General features: G+C 45.2%; 1 protein-coding gene across 1 annotated transcript in view; it reads left to right on the forward strand.

Annotated features, from left to right (window-relative positions):
- The window catches only part of KIF5C (kinesin family member 5C), a 163887-nt gene that overhangs the window by 63423 nt on the left and 75766 nt on the right, over positions 1 to 24698 (forward strand). The window contains exons 3-10 of the mRNA XM_018062660.1: positions 4166 to 4239; positions 11226 to 11330; positions 16018 to 16066; positions 16326 to 16381; positions 17054 to 17141; positions 21221 to 21345; positions 23936 to 24040; positions 24386 to 24534. Coding sequence (XP_017918149.1) covers positions 4166 to 4239; positions 11226 to 11330; positions 16018 to 16066; positions 16326 to 16381; positions 17054 to 17141; positions 21221 to 21345; positions 23936 to 24040; positions 24386 to 24534 — 751 coding nt within the window. The remainder of the gene's footprint in view (positions 1 to 4165; positions 4240 to 11225; positions 11331 to 16017; positions 16067 to 16325; positions 16382 to 17053; positions 17142 to 21220; positions 21346 to 23935; positions 24041 to 24385; positions 24535 to 24698) is intronic.

Below are 24698 nucleotides of genomic sequence, written 5' to 3' on the forward strand. Positions count from 1 at the left end.
ACTAGTGAGGCCGTGCCTTGAACCTGAGTTTGTCTGACTTGAATTTTTCTGTACTATCCTGCCCCCACGTTTCTTGTGGGCCTGTAATGAGCATTTGGTAATTATTTTATGAGTTATTCCTTTTCCGTCAGGCCATATGGACTACCTTGCAGAAAGGCAGGGGTAGGAATGTGAGTAGAGAAGGGAAAAAGGGAAAAAACAGAGACTGGGTTCCCAGGGCTGCTGGGTGACCCTGGCTGCTGCCAGTGAGGAGGCACGCTTCCATTCTGAAGATGCAGCGTGACCTTGCCTGGGCACAGTGGCGTGGGTGCCCCCAGGTTGGCGGGCCCAGCATGCAGGCTGGCCACTGGCGTTTGGCAGGATGGCCTCTGCAATCTCTGGGCACAACCTGCTTGAGTAGTGTGGTCGGCTGGCGAGAGCCTTAGGAGTCCAAGCCAGGGGTGGCTTGTTAGCCACTATTGCCAGAGGCTCTGGTGCTACTTGTGTTTCCCTGGTAGCTCAGACAGTAAAGAGCCTTTTTGCCAGTGCAGGAGACTTAAGAGACATGGGTTCTATCCCTGGGTTGGGAAGATCCCCTGGAGGGAGGGCATGGCAACCCACTCCAGTATTCTTGCCTGGAGGATTCCATGGATAGAGGAGCCTGGAGGGCTGCAGTCCATGGGGTTGCAAAAGAATTGGATACAACTGGGCAACTAAACAGCAGCAATGACTGGAGCCACTGTTGGGCCACTGCTCCACCTGGAGAGATGGCAGGAGGCCACGGCAGCCTCCTCAGGCACCCGACGTGTAGCTCTGATTCTGTCCTCCCCGAATTCTTACCTGCCAGACAATGGAACTAACTCTTCTGCTTTAGTAAGACCTAGATTCAGAACTGGTAAAGCCTAGGGAGGGCAGCTTGACTCTGAGGCCGCACCAGGAGGCACAGAGTATCTTCAAGGACCCCACTCCCCTCCGGCTTCCTCCCGGGAGATGACAGGACTCCTCCCGTGCACTATGGGCTCTCTTCTGAGTTTGCTTGGCTGCTGGATGGACCTGTGCTGTGTGGGGCCCGGCTGGCCCTGTGGTGTGAGCTGAGGTCACATCACGCCAGTCCCTGTCACAAAGAAAGGTTCTGTCCAGCTGGGCTGGTCTCTGGCTTTGTGGCTGGTGTACAGAAACAGTCATCTTGTGATGACAGAGACCCTGAAACAAATGCTTTCCTCGGGCCCAGGACCTGGCCTTCAGCATGATGAAAGTGCCTCTCTGTGGGCTCTTTCTGCAGAGGCGGGCGGGTGGTGATGTGGCTCAGTGGCGGCAAGCACAGGCCTGTTCCCCTCATCTTTCCGACCTTGGTGGCTGTCCTCCGTCTCCTCGCATTTGTGGTCCAGCCTCACGTGCATTTTGGTGCTGTGCCCCCCTCTCCGTCTGTCTTCTCCCCTCATAAGCAAATGTAGATGCAACAACAAGCAATGCCCCCCACCCCCAAACCCAGAGTTTGGAAGGAAATAGAGGACACCGGGTTAGAAGAGCTTGTTTTCTTTTTAAATCACCTTCTGATTCAGAACCCAGTTGATAGAGGGTGACATCAGCCCTCTTCAACCTTGAACGTCGAGATAGGTTCTCCAACAATGAATTAATTGTTACATGATTCTGAACACTTTAAAGGCTAAGTGGAGTTTGTCCTAATGGGGTTTTATGTATTCTCCTTTTCTTTAAAAAATAAAATAAAATAAAAAGCAATTGCCCACAGTGTTGCCATAGCAGCAACAAAGAATCAGGGATTCTCCAAGAGTCTCACGTGCCCTTAGCTCCTTACCCTAAACAAGCGATGCTGTTCACGAGCATTGTGTGTTTGCATGTGTGTGTCCCAGTCCTTAGCCTGAGGGAGTCTGGTGAACAGTGTGACTCACTAGGGTTTAGTGGGGGTGGATTAGATGGGGGGACTGGGAATGTCTGTGGGGCAGAATTCCGAAGCCCTCGTCCTGTCATTTCCTGGAAGAAGCAAGCACTGGCTTTTCTGCTGTCAGCAGAGCTGGACTCTGAGCTAAGATTTCTTCAAGGGGGCAGCTGCCTGTGGGCAGCTGCTCAGGGCCACCTCTGGGTGCAGGTGGGCGTGTGGGGTGGCCAGCGGCTCTGAGGAGGAGCAGAGGGACTGGACCTTGGCCTTGGGTCCCTTCCTCCTGTCCTAATGCCTGAGCTAATGGGTCCCAGGGTGCTTCCTCCATAGGGACTTAAAATAAGGAAGCCCTTTCAGGGTGGGGGAGAGGTTTAATTTCTAATCAGTTAGGAGCTTAGGTGCTGTGATTGTGGCTGGCATTGAAATTGTCTGGAGGTGTTTGTGCCATGAACATAGAAAATTTTCAAACAACATCCAAGGATGGAGACCTCTTTCTCCAAGTCCCTGAAAATATGTCACATTTGTGGTTGTGTAGAAGCTCCCACTCTGACTACTGTTTTTGACCGGAGAAACCTTTTCTCTGAGCAGGTTGGCATTTTCAAGAAGACTGAAGCTTGAACCTCCAGCCCTTACATTGTAATCTTCAAGCTTTTGCTTCCCCTGTTACCAGGGAAACCATTACCAGAAGTCAGATACGTGTGAACAGTTTTCCTCTCTCAATATAGCTTGACACAAACTCTTGAGAGCTGCTATGATTAAAAAAAAAAAAAATCCTGCTATTTAATTTTTCTTTTTTTTAGCTTCTCGAGGGAAAATCCTACTCTCTTTTCTGATCCCAGTTTACACTCCAAAGTCTCAGAGCAGTACAACATGTATTAAACAATTTTTTTTAGGAGACTCAACAAAACAACAAAAACTAACCACCATCATGAAACTGAGAGAGACTGAAAGAGCAAACCAACCAACCTAATCAGGGCTTGAAATAGATGGAGCTGAATACCTGCCTTGATTTTTTTTTCTTTGTACACGGCCTTGGAGAGGACACCCTCTTATAGGGCTCCTCTCCCCACCCCTCTGTGCTTTTAGGAATGAGAACTTCCTCCCTTATGTAAAGGTAGGGGGTCAGGGATATTAATCATGCATCATCCCGCTGTCAGCGCTGTTTATGTGGGTGAAGCAGATCGAGGGAAGTGAGCACTAAATATATTTTAATCACCTCTGCTGCTTTGAAAGAATTCCCACAGATAATCGCCAGCTCATAGCTATGTCTGTCTGCCTGTCCACACGCGACCCTCCCGCCACCGCTCCCCCCCACAGTCATCTCTGTGTGAGACGGAAACGGCCTACAGCGCGTGGGGTCAGCACAGTCTGCTCCTCCTGTTGCTGCTGCTGTTTGAGTCACTAAGTCATGTCTGACTCTTGTGACCCCATGGCCTGCAGCCCACCAGGCTCCTCTGTCCATGGGATTCTCCAGGCAAGCATACTAGAGTGGTTGTCATTTCCTCCTCCAGGGGATCTTCCCGACCCAGGGATCAAACCCATGTCTTAGCATTGGCAGATGGATTCTTGACAGAGGAGGCACCAGGGAAGCCCCTGCACCTTGTGTAGTTAAAAGAAATTCCCAATGCTCTTGGGCCGGGGCCGTCTTCCTAGCACAATCACTGGAAAAAAGAGGCATTAAATCTGAGTCAGGACCCAGCTGGTTTCCAGGCTCACTGGATTGTCACTGTGTGTCTCAGTATATGGAGTGGGGCCCCGCCCAGCTCTGGACAAGCTCTGTTCCGAATGGGCTCCAGGCAGCTTCTCAAGAAACCTCCCCAAGGAACCCGCTGGGGCCAGGTTTAGCCCAATCCAAATCAGATCTTCAGGAGAGAAATTCTATGTGCACCTCGCTGCAGAGACTCAGGGCATGATAATATTTCCCCCCTCGACAGATCTCAAGAGATCAACATGGAGAAGAAAATTCAAATACCTTTCTACTAAAAATAAAATATAGTGCTCGATGTCTATTTTCATTTTGGTATAACCGGGAGAAAGGGTGTTCGCCTCTCCCTTTATTAATATATTCCATAGGCGTGTGAGTCCATTTATTTTTATTTTGTGGAGCCGTGGAGGCCCTCATTCCCGCTTTTATCTCACAATTCTACTTAAAATGCAAATGGAATTGAATACATCATTTGTGTGAAAAATGAGATGGGCCATTTGGAAAATGTAATTTTAAAACAGGCAACTGGCCCTGGCATGCCATCAAAGTAATGAGTTACTTTTAATTTTTTTTCTTGCTTGCAGATGTCCTTGAGGGTTACAATGGGACGATTTTTGCGTATGGACAGACCTCGTCAGGAAAAACACACACCATGGAGGTAAGGCTTCAGTGTGCTGTTATGTGAGTCTCTGAAATGACTGAATGGAAGTGATGCTTCCTGCAAAATGTTAGGGGCATGTGGCTTTTTGACTGAGCAATAGAGATGGTTAAGGGGATGTTATGTTTGTGGCACAATTTTTGTGTATCTTTGAGGTTTTTTTAAAATAGTGGTGAGTAATAAAGTCTCAGGAGTTCAGTATTAAAAAATCCTCTTTTGAAAGCTCTGTGAAAATATTAATAATAAATTCTGTTTACAACAAGCTAACCAGTGGCGTGAGTATCCCTATGGGGTGTCACCCCAATCTTGCTGAGAAAGTCTGTTGTGAAAATCATTTGCTCTCTAAAGAGTTTCTGGGGAGGCGAGTCTCTTGGGAGGCGAGTCTCTTCTGAATAAATAAAAATTTGTAGGTCAGAGGTTGAAAGAAGCTGCCTTTTGGACCAAATTCAGCCCACAGACACATTTCTGTATGACCTGCAGTGTTCTGTGGTTTTTTGGTTTTTATTTGTTTGCTTTTTTACAAATTGCAGGCAGTGTTTAAAATGGGAATATTTCAAACAATCCTAAGTTGAAAATTCTTAGATTCTTGTACATTTTGGTTGAAAATTCTGATGATCTAGCAACTCTGGGTGCAATTTCACCATGATACGAATGTAAGTTTCACTGGAGCAAAGCTGTTCGTTGTCTCGTTCACCTCTTTACTCACATTGCTAGTGTGTGGGACCACGGCTGTCCCATAGGAGGGCTTCGATAGAATATTTGTGAAAATGGTACCCTTGTGGTGGTCCTGGCTGACCCATGAGTGTCAGGCCAGCCCTTGTGGTCCCCTGGTCCCCTGCATGCACATTGTGAGTGAATGTTTAGCATCCTTCCCCAGAAACATACACTCCTGGTCCCCCTGTGCCCTTGAGGCTGTGCCCCCAGCGCTAATTGTTGGCCCTGGATTTCTGTGGCTCCAGGCAGTTTTCCAGACAGGGCATGCCTGCAGAAAAAATTGGCCCCTTTTACCTCTTCTTTTCCTGCTTTTTGCCATGGATTTGATTCCTAAACAACCTTTAGAGCTGGATAATTGTTCTAAAGACTGGGCCCACCTGACAGGTGAGGAGAGGTGAAGAGTGGTTATTATAAGCAACTACACAGAGGAGGTTTGGGGAATTCATCTTACAAGCAGCAGGGTAAGATGAATCCTTAATCCTTCAAGCTTAGGTTTTTCATTTACGGTCCCCTCTTGGGACTGTCACTGAGTTGGCTACTGCAGACTCGGTTTAGCTTATGAATCATTCCTACTGAAGAAGAGATTTCAAAGGCACAAGGCTAATATCCTCAGGGCTCTGGTGTTCTGCTCACACCAACTTCCAAGTGTGGGGCATGACTCTGGGGGACCTCATTCCTGTTGTGTTGACTCACTTCCCTCTGTTTCGCTGAGACAGAGGGGTTCAGAGACTGCACGGATTCAAGGAAGCCCCAGGTTTATTTGCCACCTTGTCCAAGTGGAGCAGGAATGTGCTTGGATACCCGAGCCTTTTGGTCTCTCTTCCCTGCATCTTACGTCCTGTGGCAGTGCATCTCACATCCTTGGAAATGGGGCACAGGCATGGGTGTACCCCACGCTTCTGCTTTGGCCCCTCTGCTGCCTCTCTACCGGGCCCCAGACACTTAACCTGCTAGTCACTAGAAAAACTGCAGTGATCCATTGCCTGAGTTTCACCCACTCCAGTAGCCATGGGTAGAAACTCCTTCATAACACCTGAGAGAGAGAGAGTAGGAGATGGCTTCTTATGAGGGAATCATTCCTTAGTTTTTTGGAAACTTGCCCAACCGTATACAATGCAAAAAAAATGCAATATTTAAACCTTCCCCCCAAATCTTACAAAATGCTTACACTAGTGACCTTTTAAGCTTTGGGATTAATTCATCTTTGAGAAATAAATACAATGTATTTGCTAAATGGCAAAAATTTAAATTGTAAACCACCAGCGACCTGTCCCCAGAGTAGAATCTTTGTTTGTGTTGCATGTGGGTGGCCAAGGATAGAGGTGGATGTGAGGAGATAGCAAAGAGGTGTGCCAGCCCCTTCACACTAAAATTGGAGGTGTTGCATTAAACGAGAGCCTCTCCAGCTGTCTGTGACTCACTGCATAAACCCCGCACCCTGGGAGTGGTACCGTAGGTCTGGAGGGACTCATGGGACCTAAAAGGAACAGGATGCTTCTCGGGCGGCTCTCACAGGTGCCTGAATTCTGTTGCTGTTCCTTCCTTGTCCGTTTCAAAAGGTTGCTGGGAATGAGCTGCTTTCCTTTACTGTGACTCTGGAGGACCACATGCTTATGTCTGCAGGAGGAAGGAGTGGGGTGGATGGGGATCCTACCCTAGTGCCTTCCCACCCCCTCCATACTCTGCATCTGGCTCATTCTGAAGGGGGATGGTAGTTGGAGAAAAGGTAGGAAATATTTTAAACAGAGGAAAGGGGAAGCCCCACGCTGAAGTCTAGACATTGCAGGAGACCAGGAAACCCAGGGCCCTGAAATAAAAAAAAAAAACAAAAACCCCAACAAAACCCTGCAGGGCTCTCACCTTCTACAAGGAGGATTTTGTATATTCCGCATTACACATTGTGATCTTTTAAAAGCTCTGGGAAGGGACTGTTAATTCCGTGAATGGACAGAGCTGTCACATTTAAAAGCTGTTTTTCATTTTAATCTCCCCCCACCACCCCAGTTTGGGGTCTGGCATCCAGTGGTGATTCCATTACCTTCTATTGAGGGGAGCAAGCAGATAAGCCCACATAAAATTGGAAAGATTAGCTTCTGAAGATGGTGCATTTCAGGCGGATTTTCAGCACAAATGGGAAACACTTGGCAGTGTTGGTGCTAAGCTGAGGGGACCCTTGGTGTGCTGGGCCCTGGCTAGGCTCTGGTGGGCAGTGTTCAGGGGCTGATCGGAAGAGGGGTCCTGGGGTGCTGGCTGCACGAAGAGAGGGCTGGACCTTTGTTCAGAGCAGGAGGCTGGGAAGGGCTTCTCTTGCCCCGTGCCTTGCTTTTTGGCCTGCTTCTGCACACTGATTCAGATGGATGCAGACACGCTGTGTTTTTCCTTCTGCCCAAAGGGACACCTGGAGGCCCTGCGAGGGCGCAGGCTGTCCTGCTGCGAGGAGCTGCCGAGTGGGATTTTCATGAGCCTGTCTGCGTGCATTGGTGCTTGTGTGCTGACGGGCCCCCACTCTCCCTTCTTAAGTGTTTCAGGAAGCTCTGTCCTGCTTGGGAGGCTGAGGAGGCCACTGGGGCTGGAACAAAGGGAGTCTTGTTCCATGGCCAATGGCCTGGGTCTGGTTTCTGCTTTCACACGTGCTCCAAGAAGGCCACCTTCAGAAGTGGGGAAATTATACAGGATTTGAGGAAGATTATACAGGATGCAAGAATTAAAATGTCTCTTTTGCTTTCTGGGAGAAACAAGATGATGGAGTGGTAATGTCCACTCGAGTTCATCCCTGATCCTCCAGCCGACTAAACTTGTCATGTTCTCCAAACCGCAGCGTGCTCTCTCAGTCCCTCCCCCATTCTCTTTCTCCTGTTTCCTCTGCCCACAGTCTCACGTCTCCTTAATCTTACTCATCCCTCAAGATGTGGTGTCCTTCAAGGAAGCCATCCTATGTCACCCCAGCTGCAAGGGATGTTTCTGTTCTCTGAGTTTCTAGAGCTCATTGCCTCTTTATTACCTTTTTTGCCTGAGGTGACTATTTATTGTTTGTGTACATATACTTTCATTTGCAACAGAGACGCAGTGAAGACCTTTGTGGAACGCCTGTCTCCTACACACACCACACAAATCCATCATCACTGCCCCACACACACACCACACACACCTCCACACCACACACGCCTCCACACCACACACACCACACACACCTCCACACCACACACGCCTCCACACCACACACACCACACACGCCACACACACCTCCACACCACACTCACCTCCACACCACACACGCCTCCACACCACACAAATCCATCATCACTGCCCCACACACACACCACATACGCCCCCACACCACACACGCCTCCACACCACACCCACCTCCACACCACACACACCACACACGCCTCCACACCACACACGCCTCCACACCACACATATCCTCCACACCACACACACCTCCCCACCCACACCTCCACACCACACACGCCTCCACACCACACACACCACACACATCTCCACACCACACACACCTCCACACCACATACACCACACATACCCCACGAGGCTCCGCACCACACACCCCACACACCCCACACACCCCACACATACCCCACGTAGCTCCACACCACACACAAACACAACATATCTCCACACCATGTACACCACACACTTTCATTCTCACCACACCACACATACCTCCACACTACACACATATCCCACACACCACACACACTACACACATTCATCCTCATCACACCTCACATTGATAGCCTTCCCCACACATCCTCATGCCTCTCACACCCACACGCTGTGTACCCCACACACAACACAAATACACACACTACACAAACACACATCATACCTCACGCACAACACACACTACACACCGTGTACATTGACACCACACACATACCCACACACACACACAACCCTCCACACACAGGTTATTTTGGCATCCTCAGTTTACTGAACATAAAGGCCCTCACCTCTCTTGGGCTTATGAGCTAGAAGAAGGCATCCTAGCCCTTAAACCTCTGGTAGCTTTGGGTATCACTGCGTCACTATGGGAATGGGGGGTATTACCAGGCCTTCTCCAAACGAACATGTGCTCCTTCTTGTATGATTTTTGGGTTGAGTCTTCAGGGAGACAAAATAGGGAGTGTCTAGACTCATCCTGATTCTGCCTTGGTTCACACCCCGACGAAGGCAAAAACGGGATGTCAAAACTTGTATGCACCCAGAATTAATTGGAAGATCAGTCTGTTGAAAGCAAAGGCATCTAGGGAAACAGATTTGAGTCAATTATAAATGATTTTTGGATTATCAATCATTCTCCTTTGGCTGTGGGCCACTGAGGAGAAGCTGAAGTGTTGTGACGGATTATTCAAGAGCTCCAGGTTGGGGGTGGTGGAGGAGGATACTCTTTGGACTTTCTGAGTCAGATTGGCCCATTGGTGGTATCTCTATTTGATAGAATAGAGATCTGTGTTTTTAGTGTAGGTACCATTTCTGCCAGCAGAGTCCACAGTCCAAAGCAGGTGGGGTCCAGTATTTTGATTTGTTACATGTTTATGACGGCCAGTGAGAAGTGACGGCTCAGTAATTTGGCTTTGTTTTCATTAGATATATCTGGGGTAGTAACATGTTTTAAGACTCTTCAGGTCAAATAAACCCTAAAAACTGCTTAATGAGAACGTTATTATGAGCTGAATAATAGCATTGATTGTCACTAAGCCCATTATATATATTTTTCAATTTAGATTCTATATTAATTCTATGCAGTAGATATTGTACTGAGTCTCATAAGCCCTGGAAAGAAATACTAACTGGCCATCCTGCCAGTTAGTAACAAGAGAAATACATCAAATGATTTAGGATTCTTGGCAGATGAGGCATTCCATGAGAGTACCTATTTTCCTGTTACGAGAGCTTTGCCAGAGGCCAGAAGTGTCTGAATTCAGCTGTTCCCTTGCTTTGGACAGAGCGGACGGTCAGGAATCAGGTGCCTGAAGGAGGGCTCAAAATGGAAAGCGTTCTGTGGCCTGTAGTTAGTGCCAGGGTTTGTGTGACTTCTTGCTTTTCATAACTCAAATGTTGGCTTGAAAGTCATCTGAAAGAAAGAGAGGGCTTGACTGAGGAAAACAAAGCAGATCTTTCAGGTATTGGGCAGATTTGGAACAAAGATATGTGCGTCAAATTCATAAAGACTGTTGGGCATTCCTGGAAAACGAGAGAGCAAGTTGGCTTTTCTGCCAGCTCCATTTCTTCCTAGAATTTTAGAACTTCTGAAACCCAGAGTGGTCTGGGTATGCTGTTACTGACAATTGCTTTGACATGCAATCCCTGTGTTTGTGAGCTGAAAGGTTGTTCAATGTGGAACTTAAGTGTTCCTTTGGTGTGTGTAGAGAAGGCTCTCTGGAAGTTGTATGCTGAGGTCCTTTGTAAGTCTGTTGCTTTAAACACTTCTAGAACTCCTCTTGAAGAATTAGTTTCAGGTACTATGCCATATCTTTTGGAAAGTTTTTGAAACAGCAAATTCTGGATTTTGAAAATGGATTTAGTGATAATTGAGATAACAGAAACATTCATCTGTCCATCCATAAATTAGGTAAAATGAATACAAGTGGGAAAAAGGGGGAAAAAAGGTGTATAAGCAGATTTGTATATTAGAAACAGTCAAAATACTTGAAACAATAAAAGCTTGGAAGTATAGATTTTAAAAGAAATTGATAAAATGGATTTTCTTGATTGGTTTTTAAAGTGCTACTGCAGATATTTGCAGAATCAGGTTCTTAGAAATGTTTAAGCAGTGATGATGTGAATGAAACTATGTCTATCAGCTCTTGATGTGATTTCATTAAGACAGATTAACTTGGATTTGTAGGTTCTGGTCAGTGTGTAAACATTCCAAACCAAAGCCCACATTTAGTATGTTACAGTCACACGTATAACCTCATTCATTCTCCAGCTACCTTTCTCTTCCTTCTACCCACAAGCTCACCTGCATACACACTGATCTGCTGCCCCCAGTGGCAGCAGGAGGGGATATTGTGGGCCTGCAGAGCCTGACAAAATGTGCTATTCCACGTGGGCTTGAGTTATCCTGCTAACTGTTGGTCTGTTGGCTTGTGGGGTGGATCTCCAGGGGAGCAGGCACCCTCTGTGTTCTGTTTAAGTGTCTTCCTGCTCCTATTTAAGAAGCCTGAGTATGGTCCTTTCTCTCTCACACGCGGTGCTCAGGTACCCATCACCCTTTAGATACCTGTGTTGTGTTTTTCACTCGCTAGGGGAAGCTACACGACCCTCAGCTCATGGGCATCATTCCAAGGATTGCACATGACATCTTTGACCATATCTATTCCATGGATGAGAACCTGGAGTTCCACATCAAGGTAAGTGCAATTGATTGAGTCCCGAGAGAAGAAACTGAGCCCCAGATTGTGTTTCTTTGCTTTCCTCTTTTTTACATGCACATAGATGATTTTATTGATTTTAAGTGACATTTATGTGGTCAACAGAGCCACATTTATTATTTAATGGCTTAGGCCAATACCAAGGAAGTATTGAGATAAAGGCAAAGCCCCTTTTAGGATGGAATCATCGTGATTGTGGTCTGAGTTCTCCCCTTTACCCTGTGGATTTCTATAGATATGACTGGCGTGTGTCCGTAATTGGGCAAGGACAGCATTTCCCAAAGTTTGTCTGGGGAACCCAGTCCCTCATATCATTACCCAGTGGGCTGCCATGGAAAAGGCTTATGTGGCCAGATTAGCTGGGAAAATGCTCTTGTTGAACAATTTAAATTTACCCCATGCTTCAGCATGCCTCTGGTTAACGCACTTGTGCACAGTGGACATGCGGTGTATCACATTTCCCAGCTCCTTTGACTGTGGACCTACTTTTCCCTCCTTGGAGGGCGACAGGCTAGCATCTGGAGGAGCAGGTTCTGAGAAGTGCTGAGGAAGGGAACTCTATTCCTTCTTGTTTTTGTTTTTCATACCTATGTTCTGGCTTAAATTTGAACTGAAAAAGGGAGATTTCTACTCTCTTAACTATAGCTGTTAATTCTTAACATTTGGTATGAGGGGTATATTCATTGGAACGCCTTTGTTTGCAAGTGACTCAACGTCACTTGTTTAAGCAAATAGCGGAAGTTGTTGTAGATAAAGCATCTGACAGCGGGTGTGGGGGCGGGGAGTTGTGGAGAAGTAAGAAATCCAGGCTCTGCTTTTCCTTAAGAAACTTGTGATATGGTTCACATACGATAAAGTTAACCTTTTTACAGTGTACAATTTAATGGTTCTTAGTATATTTTCCAAATTGTACAACTATGACCATTATTTATTACTCCAGTGAATGCTAAGCAGATTTATTAAGTAAGTGTTTAGACAGTTACATGGAAAATCTTACAACACATTTTAAATGAAAGGGGGCTATATGATTTCCATAAAGAATTTTAGTAGCATCACCTCTGAAAGGTGAGACTACAGATGATTAGTTAAATCAAAGTTTTATACATGTTTATCCTAGAAGGTGGCAAGAAAACTAGGCACTAAGAAGGGAAAATGCAAAATTAAACATGAATTTTGAAAAGTACATTCTGTAAGACTTAGTGTAGTCTTTTACCAGTAAAAACATTCTGACACCTACTTTCCTTTCTACTTTCTGCTTCAAAAATCTTTTGTGAAAAATATACCAACAATGAAGTACAAACTTCTATTGGAAACATCAGATTAGCTCTGTATGATGCTTTCAGGATCACTGGTTAATTCCAGAACATTTTCATTACCGCCAAAAGAAACTCCATCCCGGTTAGGGTCCCTGTCCCTGCCTTCTTGCTTTCTTTCTTTCCCTTGTTCCAGACCATCTTTCTCTTTTGTTTGTGTGGGAAAGAGGGTGACATCACAGCTTCTGCTCCACCTCCCCTTATTTCCAGTCCCTCATTCCCCTGGGAAGGAGCCCGTTGGCCCAGCCTTGGTCTGATGAGCTGTGTCTAGGATGCACATGGCTGGTGGGGTCCCTGCCACAGTGACTATCACAGGGACAGGGTTGACAAGGGGATGGGGAGGAGAAGGGGGCATTTCTAAGATGACTTGGAGCTGAGCAGATCAACCAAGAGGCTGATGATCCTTGAAAACTGGGACCCAACTGCCTCAGTTCAGTTCAGTTCAGTCACTCAGTCGTGTCTGACTCTTTGCAACCCCCTGGACTGCAGCACACCAGGCCTCCCTGTCCATCACCAACTCCCGGAGTTTACTCAGACTCATGTCCATTGAGTCGGTGATGCCATCCATCCCCTTAGGCAAAGATACAGAGCCCAGTGGCCCAAGTGACATCAAGTCCTCAGCACAGTTGAAATTAGACTCCTGATCTGACCAACCCCACGTGTAGTACCTATTCCATTGTATTAAATTTCTCCTTCACTTATTTCTGTGGTGTGTGCATGCTAAGTCGCTTCCATCATGTCCGTCTCTTTGAAACCCTATGGACTGTAGCCCACCAGGCTCCTCTGTCCATGGGATTCTCCAGGCGAGGATACTGGAGTGGGTTGCCCTGCCCTCCTCCAGGGGATCTTTCCAACCCAGGGATCAAATCCTGCGTCTCTTCTATCTCTTGCATTGGCAGGCAGGTTCTTTACCACGAGAGCCACCTGGGAAGCCCATTTCTGTGGTACCTTCCCCAGATTATATAAAAACAAGGCAACAACTGTTTGCCCATTTATAAAGTACATCTGGCAGATCTTTTTCCTTACAGCTCCCTTTGTTGGCTGAAGCCAGCTTCTCCTCCTTGCCAGAGTTCTTTATATCTGAGGATGCAGAAGCTTGTTGCTTTGATGGGATCAAGATTTAGGAGCTTAATGCATCTTTAAGGCTGTTTGCATTTAAATACCTTGAACCACTGCAGGGTTCTTATGGGATAATCCTGGAGTAAGATGTTAAACCAATTATTGCCCTCAAAATAGGGTCTCATATTAGAATCTTATTAGAATAAAAATAGCCCCAGCATGAAGGGAGGGAGGAAAGGGGGAATGACACTCATGTCGAGGGCAGAATTTCACAATCTAGGGTCCTGTCCTGCATTTGTTAGTTATATTCTCTTATTTCACAGATAATGATTGTTGAGTAGGCAAGTTTGCTATTGATTACTCCGCATTTTGAACTGAGTAGTGACAGGCTTAATCAAGAAAAAAAGGCGTGATTAAGACAGTATTGAATATCTGCTCCTTAAAGTGAGCCTCACAGAGGTTTTAAACATTATTTCTGAACATGCTTTTAAATGCTTATTTATTTTTCTTCCATCCGGTCTTACAAAGTCTTTGAGGTGACAGAAATAACAAAATTTACCCCCTCCCAAGAAACCACTATCTGCTATGGTAAAAAATGAATAAATCAGAATTCTCTGTATACTTATATTAAATATGAACAAGATTCTAAGTGCCAGATTTGCTAATATCTACTTCACGAGTGGTCTTCGGGTGTCATTAATTTTCTTTGTAACCTGTGGAGATAAGGACACATGCTTAAGATCTCAGAGTTAACAGAAAAGTCTTAATGAAAACCAGACAATTCTAAAATACAGAGTGGGTTGGAGCCAGGGTTGAGTGGGCTGCAGAAGGACTGGGTTAGACATAGCTAAGGTTTAGAGACCAAGCAGACCCTAGAATTGTGGCCTCAGGGAGAATTTTCGGGAGCAGTGGGTAAGCTAGGTGTGTCTGTGACAGAGAGAGCCAGTAACAGGGCCATTTGACAGGCATTCAAGCAGGCAGAGGTTGTTAGGGAGAGGATGCTCAGCTATAGATTCCAGGATTTGAAGCCAGGACCCCAGATCTCAGAGAAACGAGGAGTCAGAAGGTTCCAGGCTGAGACAGACGAAAGATACTGAACCAGGACTGAGCTGGGTTGGGACTAGTGCTGGGTTAGGGAGATTTTACTTTGCCTGGTCTAGAGCCAAGACTGGGGGTGCAGGGGTGAGGTTTCACCTGTAGAGTTGCATCCCCACTTTACAACTATTTTTTCAGCTTTTTAGAAAACATCTTTTTGATTCAATCCTCTGTTTAGATTTCCGAGGAGGGGGAACTGGAGGGGAACCATGAACTTGAGGGAAGGAAAAGTTGATCTGGCTGGCAGAAGGCAAGTGTAGGTAGAGTACAGAATCCTAGAGGGAATTTTTGGTATCAATGGCTTCATATGACAGATGGGAGCACTGAAGTCTAGGTTCTTGATTACTTGTGAATTAAATCTCCAAGATCACATATCTAGTTAGAGTTGTTCCCAGATGTCAGCCTGGGGTAAGGGTCACCTGGGGAGTTTAGAAGTGGATTCCCAAATCCTATTCTTAGAGATTCTGATTGAGGAGGATTGCAGTAGGGTTCAGGGCAATTTAAGCAAACGCCGAGTGAGATGCTGGTACAGGCAGTGCTGGGACTGAGGTTTGAGAATAATTCATTGGAAGGCTTCCTTTCCCTCTCACAGATTAACTGTCTTTTATTAAGTTACATTTTGTTCAAGTCCTTCCTGGACTCCCCAGAGCTGGCCACTGCCACCAGCTCTCTTCCTGTTACCGGTTCTGTGGTTCTAAGCAACTGCCCTTATCCCCCCTCCCCACCTTCTTCATTTGAATGTTTGGAGCATGCCCCCTCCCTGGTCTGGTGAGGCTCTCAGTGTCATGCCCAAGGTGAGGCCTACTGGTTTTTTGACAGTTACTTGCAAAGGACATTTTCTGCTCTAGCTGTTGTCATACCTAGAAGTTTGCTTGGTGCTCATCTAAGGTGAAAGAGTCTTCCATCAGACTAGCACAGGATGTCAGTAACACCTGGTTGGGAGCATGCGGACCTCTGATGTGGGGGTGGGGGTGGGGCCTGGGCTGCTGAGCAAGGACCCTTAGAGCAAGCTGGAGGCAGGAGGCCGGTGAGAGGTGGGGGGTTGGCTGGAGCTCTCCCCTCTAGACTCTGAGTCTTCATTTTGTAGCCTTCTTCTTACTCTTCATAGCATGACAGAAAAGCTTTTGAAAGTTCTAATAATGATGTTATTGAAATACAGGGTGGCATTTCTGTTTCAAAATCAATTTGTTTTTAATCAGGTTTCCTATTTTGAGATCTACCTGGACAAAATCAGGGACTTACTTGATGGTGAGTAACCCGAATTCTTGTCCTTTATTCTGTAACTATAGTCCAGGGAGGTTGAAATGTTTTACAGCCCTTCTGCTTCAGGAATTTATAGAGATGTTCTGTTGCCTTCAGGCTGTCTGCTTATTCTCAGCCTAAGCTTTAACTTGAGTTACTGCAGATTAGATCTGCCTATCTTCTGTAACAATTTCTATTTTTCCTCCAATACAGGGCCTTTAACTTTTCTTTTCTTCTTTGCATGTCATCATTATCGTCTCTGTAGTATCCAAGACAAACTTGGCTGTTCATGAAGATAAAAATAGAGTCCCGTACGTAAAGGTATGAGGAAATCTTGACTGATGATACAATTGATTTCCCTCCAATCACTGTCATAATTATTACCTAAGATGCCCAGAACAGTACCTAAAAAGTACATATCCATATTTAATCATTTCTTATATTTAATATTCATCTGGTTAAAAAGTTGGCATTTAATTTCTTCAGTGTAAGTGTAAGAATGTAAGTGTATCCCAGATGTCAGATCACAGGAGGTAAGAACTAGAGAACTGAACAGACATTATTCACATTTAAAGAGACTTTGGGATTGAGTACAGTTGTTCATACTCGGCACTTAGAAGAAACCTATCGTAGCATTATGTGTACAGCTTCAGTATCTAATTAAAGTTGGTGGCTAGATTGAAAGGCAAAGCAAGATTTCATCCATTTCTTTCTCTAGCATTGGTTTTCTTCTTTATTTTCTGTCTCCCCTGCTATTACGTGTGACTGTGTTCTTAAAATCTGGCATTTCTTTTATGGTTAACTTCTGGGTTTCCCAGTGTTTCTTCTTTTGAATGTAGTATTCAAGCCCTTGGTGAGGAGGAAGAGTTTTGGGGTCGACACTGTATCCTTTCTCTGCAACTGCAGTTCCGGAAGTGGGAAGATGTTTAGCTGTTTCAAAGTCTTGCTGCTTCTCAGCTTTTCAGTGACCCGCTTGCTCTGGCTGTCTTGCAGGGCTGCACGGAGCGATTTGTGTCGAGCCCGGAGGAAGTCATGGATGTAATAGACGAAGGCAAAGCAAACCGCCACGTGGCTGTAACAAGTAAGCCTGCTGTGGTGTTTCCTCCCCTCTAACCCGGGACACCGACGTCTGCCTACCAGCCAGGTCGGCTGCGGGTGATGAGGTCCAAACGGAATAATGCCCAAGAAGGCAGTTGTAAAGCAGTGACTGGCACTCAGACAGAGGGATGTGTGCAGTACCAGCGGGCCTGGGCAGGTCCGGGTACAGCGCCTGAAACAGCGCCTCCTGCTGTCCAGGGCCTGTTGGAAATGTTGGGTGACGTTGGGCCTGGGTAACAGCCTGAGCCTCAACACTGGGGTAAGCAACCAGCCAGCCAGCTAAAGGCGGGAGAAAGTACGCTTCTAAGCTCATTCGTTTTAACTCTATTATTGTTTACAAAATCCAAACTGACAGATTCTATATGCCAGTCATACACATCAAAAGAAACGACGCTAGATTTACATCCTCCGTAAACAAGGAAAAGAAAGACGCGGAGGAACTCAGAAACTGGGGCCAGGTGCTTTCTTGTAAACTCTCTGCTGCCTTGTCCATAACAGACACAGGCAGGTCAGCTGGTTGACCTTGTGGGGCCGTCCTCAGGGAAACAGGTCGTGTTGTGTTAGAGCAGCAGGCGTTCCATGAGAAGCTGTCTGTCTTATTCAGAGGGGCAGGGACGAATGAGAGTGACTTCTTGTGAAGATCTCCTGAAAGAACAAAGAGTTTCTAGCTTTGAAGAGAGAAACTTATCTGGGCAGGGCATGTGGATATATCTTAACAAAGTCTTGATGTCTTCAAGGTGCTGACCTTCAGAGGGGCAGCTTGCTTTGTCTGATCTGAATGAGTAGACCATCCAGGACAGTTGATACTACAGAGAGGCAGATTTTGACCTACTGCAAGAAAAACCCTTGTCCTTATAGCTGCGTCACGTAAAGCCTGCTACCTGGAGAGGTAGTGAGTCCTCGGCATGGTGTAGAAGAGATTCAAGCACTGTTTGGTTGTTGACTGGTTCTATGATTTTTTGCTCCAGAACTGTAATTCTCAGCTGTTTCTCTACTGCAACGCATGTATCAGATGATATTCATCTATATGGCAAGTTCCATACGTGAGCCTAGACTTGTAAACAGTATGGGTTAAACTCTATTTCTTTCTCTTCTGCTTAGACACTTACAGAAAGAATGATACACTTACACTAACAGCCTCTCTTGTAAAGAAGTTTCCACTCTGTTTCTCTAGTTATGAATTATTTGTGCTATACCTGATAGTTTGTCTTGGCCCTCTGCTTCAGAACTGTTGGTACAGAACATTGTACGATTTTTTCTTATTCTAGTAAGATGTTTTCTTTTTAAATTTCGTTATATTATACGTAACATGCAATACCATTTTAAGCTCTTTTAAGTGTCCAGTTTAGTGGCATTAAGTACGTTCACAATATTTGCAACCATTACCATTTCCTATTTCCAGAATTTTTATTTATCCCAAAGTGAAACTCCATACCCATCGAATAATAACGGTCTGTACCATACTCCCTCCTCCCAACCCCTGTTAACCATTGTCCTACTTCCTGTCTCAATGAATTTGACAACTCTAGGTACTTCATATAAGTGGAATGATACAAGTCCTTTTGTGACATGCTTGTTTCACTTAGCACAGTGTCCTCAAGATTCATTCATGCTGTAGCGTGTATCAGAGTCCCCTTCCTTTTTATCAGGCAGAGTAATGTTCCATTGTATGCATACACCAGATTTTGTTTATCCGTTCATCCATAGATAGACATTGTATTGCTTCTGCCTTTTGGCTGTTGTGAATAGTGTTGCTGTGAACATGGGTGTTCAAGTTCTTGCTTTTAGTTGTTTTTTGGGTGTATACCCAGAAGTAGGAGAAGGCAATGGCACCCCACTCCAGTACTCTTGCCTGGAAAATCCCATGGACAAAGGAGCCTGGTAGGCTGCAGTCCATGAAGTTGCTAAGAGTTGGACATGACTGAGCGACTTCACTTTCACTTTTCACTTTCATGCATTGGAGAAGGAAATGGCAACTCACTCCAGTGTTTTTGCCTGGAGAATCCCAGGGACGGGGAGCCTGGTGGGCTGCCGTCTCTGGGGTCGCACAGAGTTGGACACGACTGAAGCGACTTAGCAGCAGCACACCCAGAGGTAGAATTGCTGGATCACATGGTAATTCTACTTTTAATTTTTTAAGGAACAGCTATATTGTTTTCCATTGCAAGTGTACCATTTTGCATTCCCACTAACAGTGTGCAAGAATTTCAGTTTCTCACATCCTTGCTGATGCTTCTTATTCTCTATTTTTGTTTTCTTTTTAATAGTCATCTGTTGTGTAATGATGTAAAATGGTATCTATTGAGATTTTTGATTTGCATTTCCTGAATGATTAGTGATGTTGAGCATCTTTTCATATGCTTCTCGGCCATTATGCATCTTTTTTGGAGCAATGCTATTCAGGTCCTTTGCTCTGTTGTTAAAAATTAGGTTGTTCGGCTTTTGTTGTTTATTTGTAGGAATTCTGTATATATTCTGGATCTCAACCCCTTACAGATATATGATTTGAGATATTTTCTGTCATTCTGTGGGTTGCCTTTTCACTCTTTTGACAGTGTCCTTTCATACACAGTGTTGTACATTTGATGAAGTTGCATTATTTTTTGTTGCTGTTGTGGTTTGTTTTTTGGTCTCATATCCAAATTGTTGCCAAATCCAGTGTCATGAAACTTTTCCCCTATGCCTTCTTCTAAGGTTTTATAGTTTTAACTTTTACATTCAGACTTTTTATCCTTTTTGAGTTAACTTTTATGTATGACCTAAGGAAAGAGACCAACTTCATTCTTGCATGCGGATATCCAGTTTTCAGTTTGGTGAAGAGACTGTCCTTTCCCCACTGAATGGTCCTGACACGCTTGTCAAAAATTACTTGACCATATCATGTGAGGTTTTATTTCTAGGCTTTCTATTCTGTCTTATAGGTCTATATGTCTGCCTTTATGACAATACCACACTGTTTTCATTACCATAGCTTTGTAGTAAATTTTGAAATCATTAAGTGTGAGATCTTTAACTTTGTTCTTTTTAAGGATTGTTTTGGCTATCCAGGGTCCCTTGACATTCCATATGAATGTTAGAATAGACTTTTCTATTTCTATAAACAAGAGCAAGGTTAGCTTTCCATTTACTTTTATATTCTTTAATTTCTTTTGGCAGCATTTCATAGTTTTCATTATTTGCCTTTCATTTTCTTGGTTAAATTTATTCCTAAGTATCTTATTCCTTTTTCCTATTTTAAATGAAATTGTTAATTTCCTTTTTGGATTGTTCATTATCATAATATATAATGCAACTGATTTTTATGTATTGCTTTTGTATCCTGCCAAATTCATTAGTTCTAACATTTTTCTGGAAACTTTTAGGGTTCTTTTCCCCCTACATAATCTGGTTAGATGGTTTTGAGAACTGATTACCAATGTGGGTTGAATAAGACAGTCACTGGGATCCTTGTCTGCCTGGTGAACAAAGACCAAGATCCAAGAAGATTTTGATTTTGTTACTTGGTTCTAATGAAGCATATTTCATTTCTGAGACTTTCTATGTTCCTAGCATGGGTTATAAAAGAAATGTATATCTTAATCCTTCTTTAATAAAGTCATAATTCTTCCTTAAGAAGGGTTGTGATATCACTGGTAAGTCAAGGCCTGCACACATGAAGAAGATGGAATACATCAGGTTCTAATCATGGTGATCAAGGCTGAGGGGCTTACAGTAAGGCAGAGGAGGAAGCCTTGAGCTCTTCAAGGAGAGAGTCAGACTGGACAGTCAGACTGGAATGTTGGAGGACATTCCAGTTGGAGGACAGAGCTTGAGAATCTGTTGTCTTAAGCCACTGACCTCAAATTTTAGATTAATTTCTCTGCCACTTGAAGGTATTTTAAATCTTTCATTCCTAGAATGAGCATTGTTTTTTGGAAGAAGTGGTCTCAGATAATTTTTTAAAATTGAATGGACTTAAAAAGAAATGGAGCTATTAGGCATGATTTGTTGTATTTTTGATTGAGAGGCTTACTACTAAATTTATGTGTTCTCTGTAGAGCAGTAAACTCTTTTCCTTTTCAGACATGAATGAACACAGCTCTAGAAGTCACAGTATCTTCCTGATTAACATTAAGCAAGAAAATGTAGAGACTGAAAAAAAACTCAGTGGGAAGCTTTATCTAGTTGATTTGGCTGGGAGTGAAAAGGTAATTGGTTCTTTATTTGTATTATCTACAGTTTCCCCCTGCAATTTGCTTCAGTGTGCAGTGGTATAATTTTTATGTCTTTCTAGTCCCTGGTTTTAAAGAGCTTTTAAAGTTTCTGATGTTGTGCCAAGATGTTATTAAATTTAACCTTCCTTTCCCTGCTCTTTCTTTTCTGGTCCTGAAGTTCCCTACTCACGTCACAGGAGGTGCTTTGAATGCAAACCCTGATTTATGACTAGTAGACTCTGATGATGAGACGAGGCGAGCGTTTGATGTGAACTTAGCCTGGTGAAGGCAGCTATTCAAAGGTGGGAGGGACGTGAACTTCAGAGGGCGGGAAAAATCTCTGTGTTGTAACAGATTCGAATAGGCCAGGAAGGGGCTTTGCCATTGGAATGTGGCAGGCTTGCCTCTGCAGGTTTGTTTGCTGATAAAAGATCTGGAACGTGGGGCTCTCCCTGCCTTCCTGGCTTCTCTCTCCAGCAGGCGTGAACTGCCCCAGTCCTGCATGGGCAGCCTCACTCCCTTCAAGTTACAGGGCCTGAAGCCCATGTTTAGCCACAAGCCCTGACCGTTCTGTGATTTTGTCAGGATTTTCTTTCGGCATCTGGACCCTGTCAGTTCTCTTCCAGGCACACTTGGCCACACTCCAGATCCAATAGGCTTCCCAGCACCTGCCCCCTGCCCTCCCACCTCACCTCCCCAGCACCACTGGAAGCTCCTGTGGCCATACCCGAGTGGGGGCACTGCCCTCCTTGGGTGACATCATAGAGCACGTCTCTGCACATAATACCCCGTGGCCTACCTCATTGCTGATGTCATGCAGACTGTGTCCCCATCAGGGCCAGCCCTGAAGCTTGGTCAGTCTCCCGAACCGTGTCATTGATCCCCACTTACTGCTCCCACCACTGAGTTGCCGAACACCAAGTTATGGCCACTGTCTTCTGTGTAAGTAATGGCTACTTGGGTGGTTCTCCTGTCCGCATTTGTACAGCCTGGAGCAGAAGATCGCCTGGATAGTCCTAACTGGGACTTGAAAATCGTTCTGGCCCAGCTTGAAACTGTAATTAAATAGACGTCCACCAGCACAGGAGCAGAGAGTAGCTTTGCTCACCTCTAGACTGGCCATTAGCAGCCGGCATCTACTTTGCTGCCCCACCTGTCGTGTGGGTCCAGACAAAGCTCTTAGGGATCCTTTGCCTCATCCCGAGCCTGCCCTATTTCCCTTTAGAGAACAGAGATGAGTACTCAGGGCCTAAATGCACTGGGAAAGTGCTTCATGCAGGCAGCTGAGAGTGGAGCGTGTGCAGCGTTGGCGGTTATTGCTTATGATATTTATGAGGTGTTTTAAAGGTGTGGACCTGCAGGTTGTTTCCTCTGCTCATATCTGTGTTCCTTGCCCGAGATGTATCCGCATGAATGTGTCAGGGTGACCTAGTAGAGCAGAGCTCTGGGGCTTAGTCCCATCTCCCCGAAATGTGTTCTTCTCTTGGGTGAGCAATTTGACATGCCCGGAGCTCAGATTTTTCTTGTCTGTTAGAGGAAGGTGATTGTACTTGTCTTGCATATTTCATGAAGCCGAGATGCTCAAATGTGAAAGCACCTTAAACACCATGAATAGACTGTTACTATTTGTGAGCTGGCAGCTCTGTGATTTCTCCATCTGTAAGCGGGGGACCCACACACAATTTCTGGAGAAATACTTGAATTTTTCTTTGAAAAAACCCGTCCCCTGCCCCCTGGACATGCATTCATCTCTATCATTGGGAGTTCCTCCTTTATATGTAATTGAAATCCATCTTCGCACAATTTAAAATCTTTTCCCCACTGTTCTTTCTTTAGAGAGCAGCCGCTCCCCCTGTGTCTTTGGTCCAGTCAGCAGAGCTATGAATCATGTTGAGTTCCCTTTTTTTTTCTTTAGCATCAGTGAACTGCTTTGTACCCAGAGCAAATGCTGTATATACGAAATTACCAGTAATAACAGAGCCGAGGAGGAATGGTGCATGGTTCCTCTAACTGTGGAGAAAAAAGACAGATTCACTATGTAATATACATTTTTTTGACTTTTCATGCATTGTCAAGTATTTTTCCCTTTGGCTGATTACTCCTTTTTTTCTTACTAAGGGAATAAGTAGGGAAGGGACAGAGAGTCTGGATAACCATCCCCAGCACCTCTTGACCTTTGCTTGAAGGTGGAGCTTGTAATGTCCATTCATTGTGGCCAGGACATCGTTTTCTCTTCGCGCATCCCCAGCATGGGGATGGTTCAGTCTCACAAGACCCCAGCCTTTCTGCAGTGACAGTGCTTTTGGAGCCTGGCATCCCCAGACGGATGTCCCCTGGGAAGTATCTGCAGCTCTACACGCGAGGTGTCCCAGCCATTCCCCTAAAACCTAATTGAGAGGAAAATGACAACAGGAGAGAACCAATCCCCTGCCTCGGGCACTGTGGTTCTTACTTATATTTTCCCCAGCACTCCAGGAGGGTTCACCTCGGCTCCCTCCTGCACACGTGCCCTCTTGTGAGTTGGAGTTTTCTCCTTTGCACCTGTGCACCTGTGTAGCTCACATCTTTCTCTTCTCTCTGGTAGGTCAGCAAAACTGGTGCCGAGGGAGCTGTTCTCGATGAAGCTAAAAATATCAATAAGTCTTTGTCTGCTCTTGGAAACGTGATCTCTGCTTTGGCAGAAGGGACGGTAAGTGATCGTGTCCCCATCTATTAAATGATATCTTGAGAAGTTGCCTCTTGGGTCCGTGTACTCTTGCCACACACCCCGGCTATTCATTTGTTTTTGTTTGGAAAGGGACAGGGGGAATCCTGGCTATGGACACCCTGCTTTCAGGGAAATCTAGCTCATTAAAATGTGTGAATGGTGATGCTAATTTCATATGACCCAGGTCCCACAGCAAGATGCAAAGATCAGGCCACAGATTTTTATTTCACGTGTTTCTAAGCCCAGTTCCCATCACTAACTTGCTGGCCTCTGTATTTTCTCTTTGAATTGGCTGTAGCAGACAGTGTTTTTTCTTTTCCTAAATAGAAAACACACGTGCCATACCGGGACAGCAAGATGACTCGGATTCTTCAGGACTCTCTGGGGGGGAACTGTAGAACCACCATCGTCATTTGCTGCTCTCCCTCAGTCTTCAATGAAGCTGAGACCAAGTCAACGCTCATGTTTGGACAAAGGTGGGCGTGACCTTCGTAAGCTGTGCTCTGAGCTGGGTCTTAGGTGTTAGGGGTGAGTGGTGAGGCACTTGGGTCAGAGAGGAAGCAGAGGGAGGGGGCAAGCAGCCTGTTAGTAATTTGCATCTAGCAGGTGACCTGTAAAACTTGAGGCATCATGTACTGAG

Source organism: Capra hircus, chromosome 2 (genome assembly GCF_001704415.2).
Source record: "Capra hircus breed San Clemente chromosome 2, ASM170441v1, whole genome shotgun sequence".
Lineage (NCBI taxonomy): Eukaryota > Metazoa > Chordata > Mammalia > Artiodactyla > Bovidae > Capra > Capra hircus.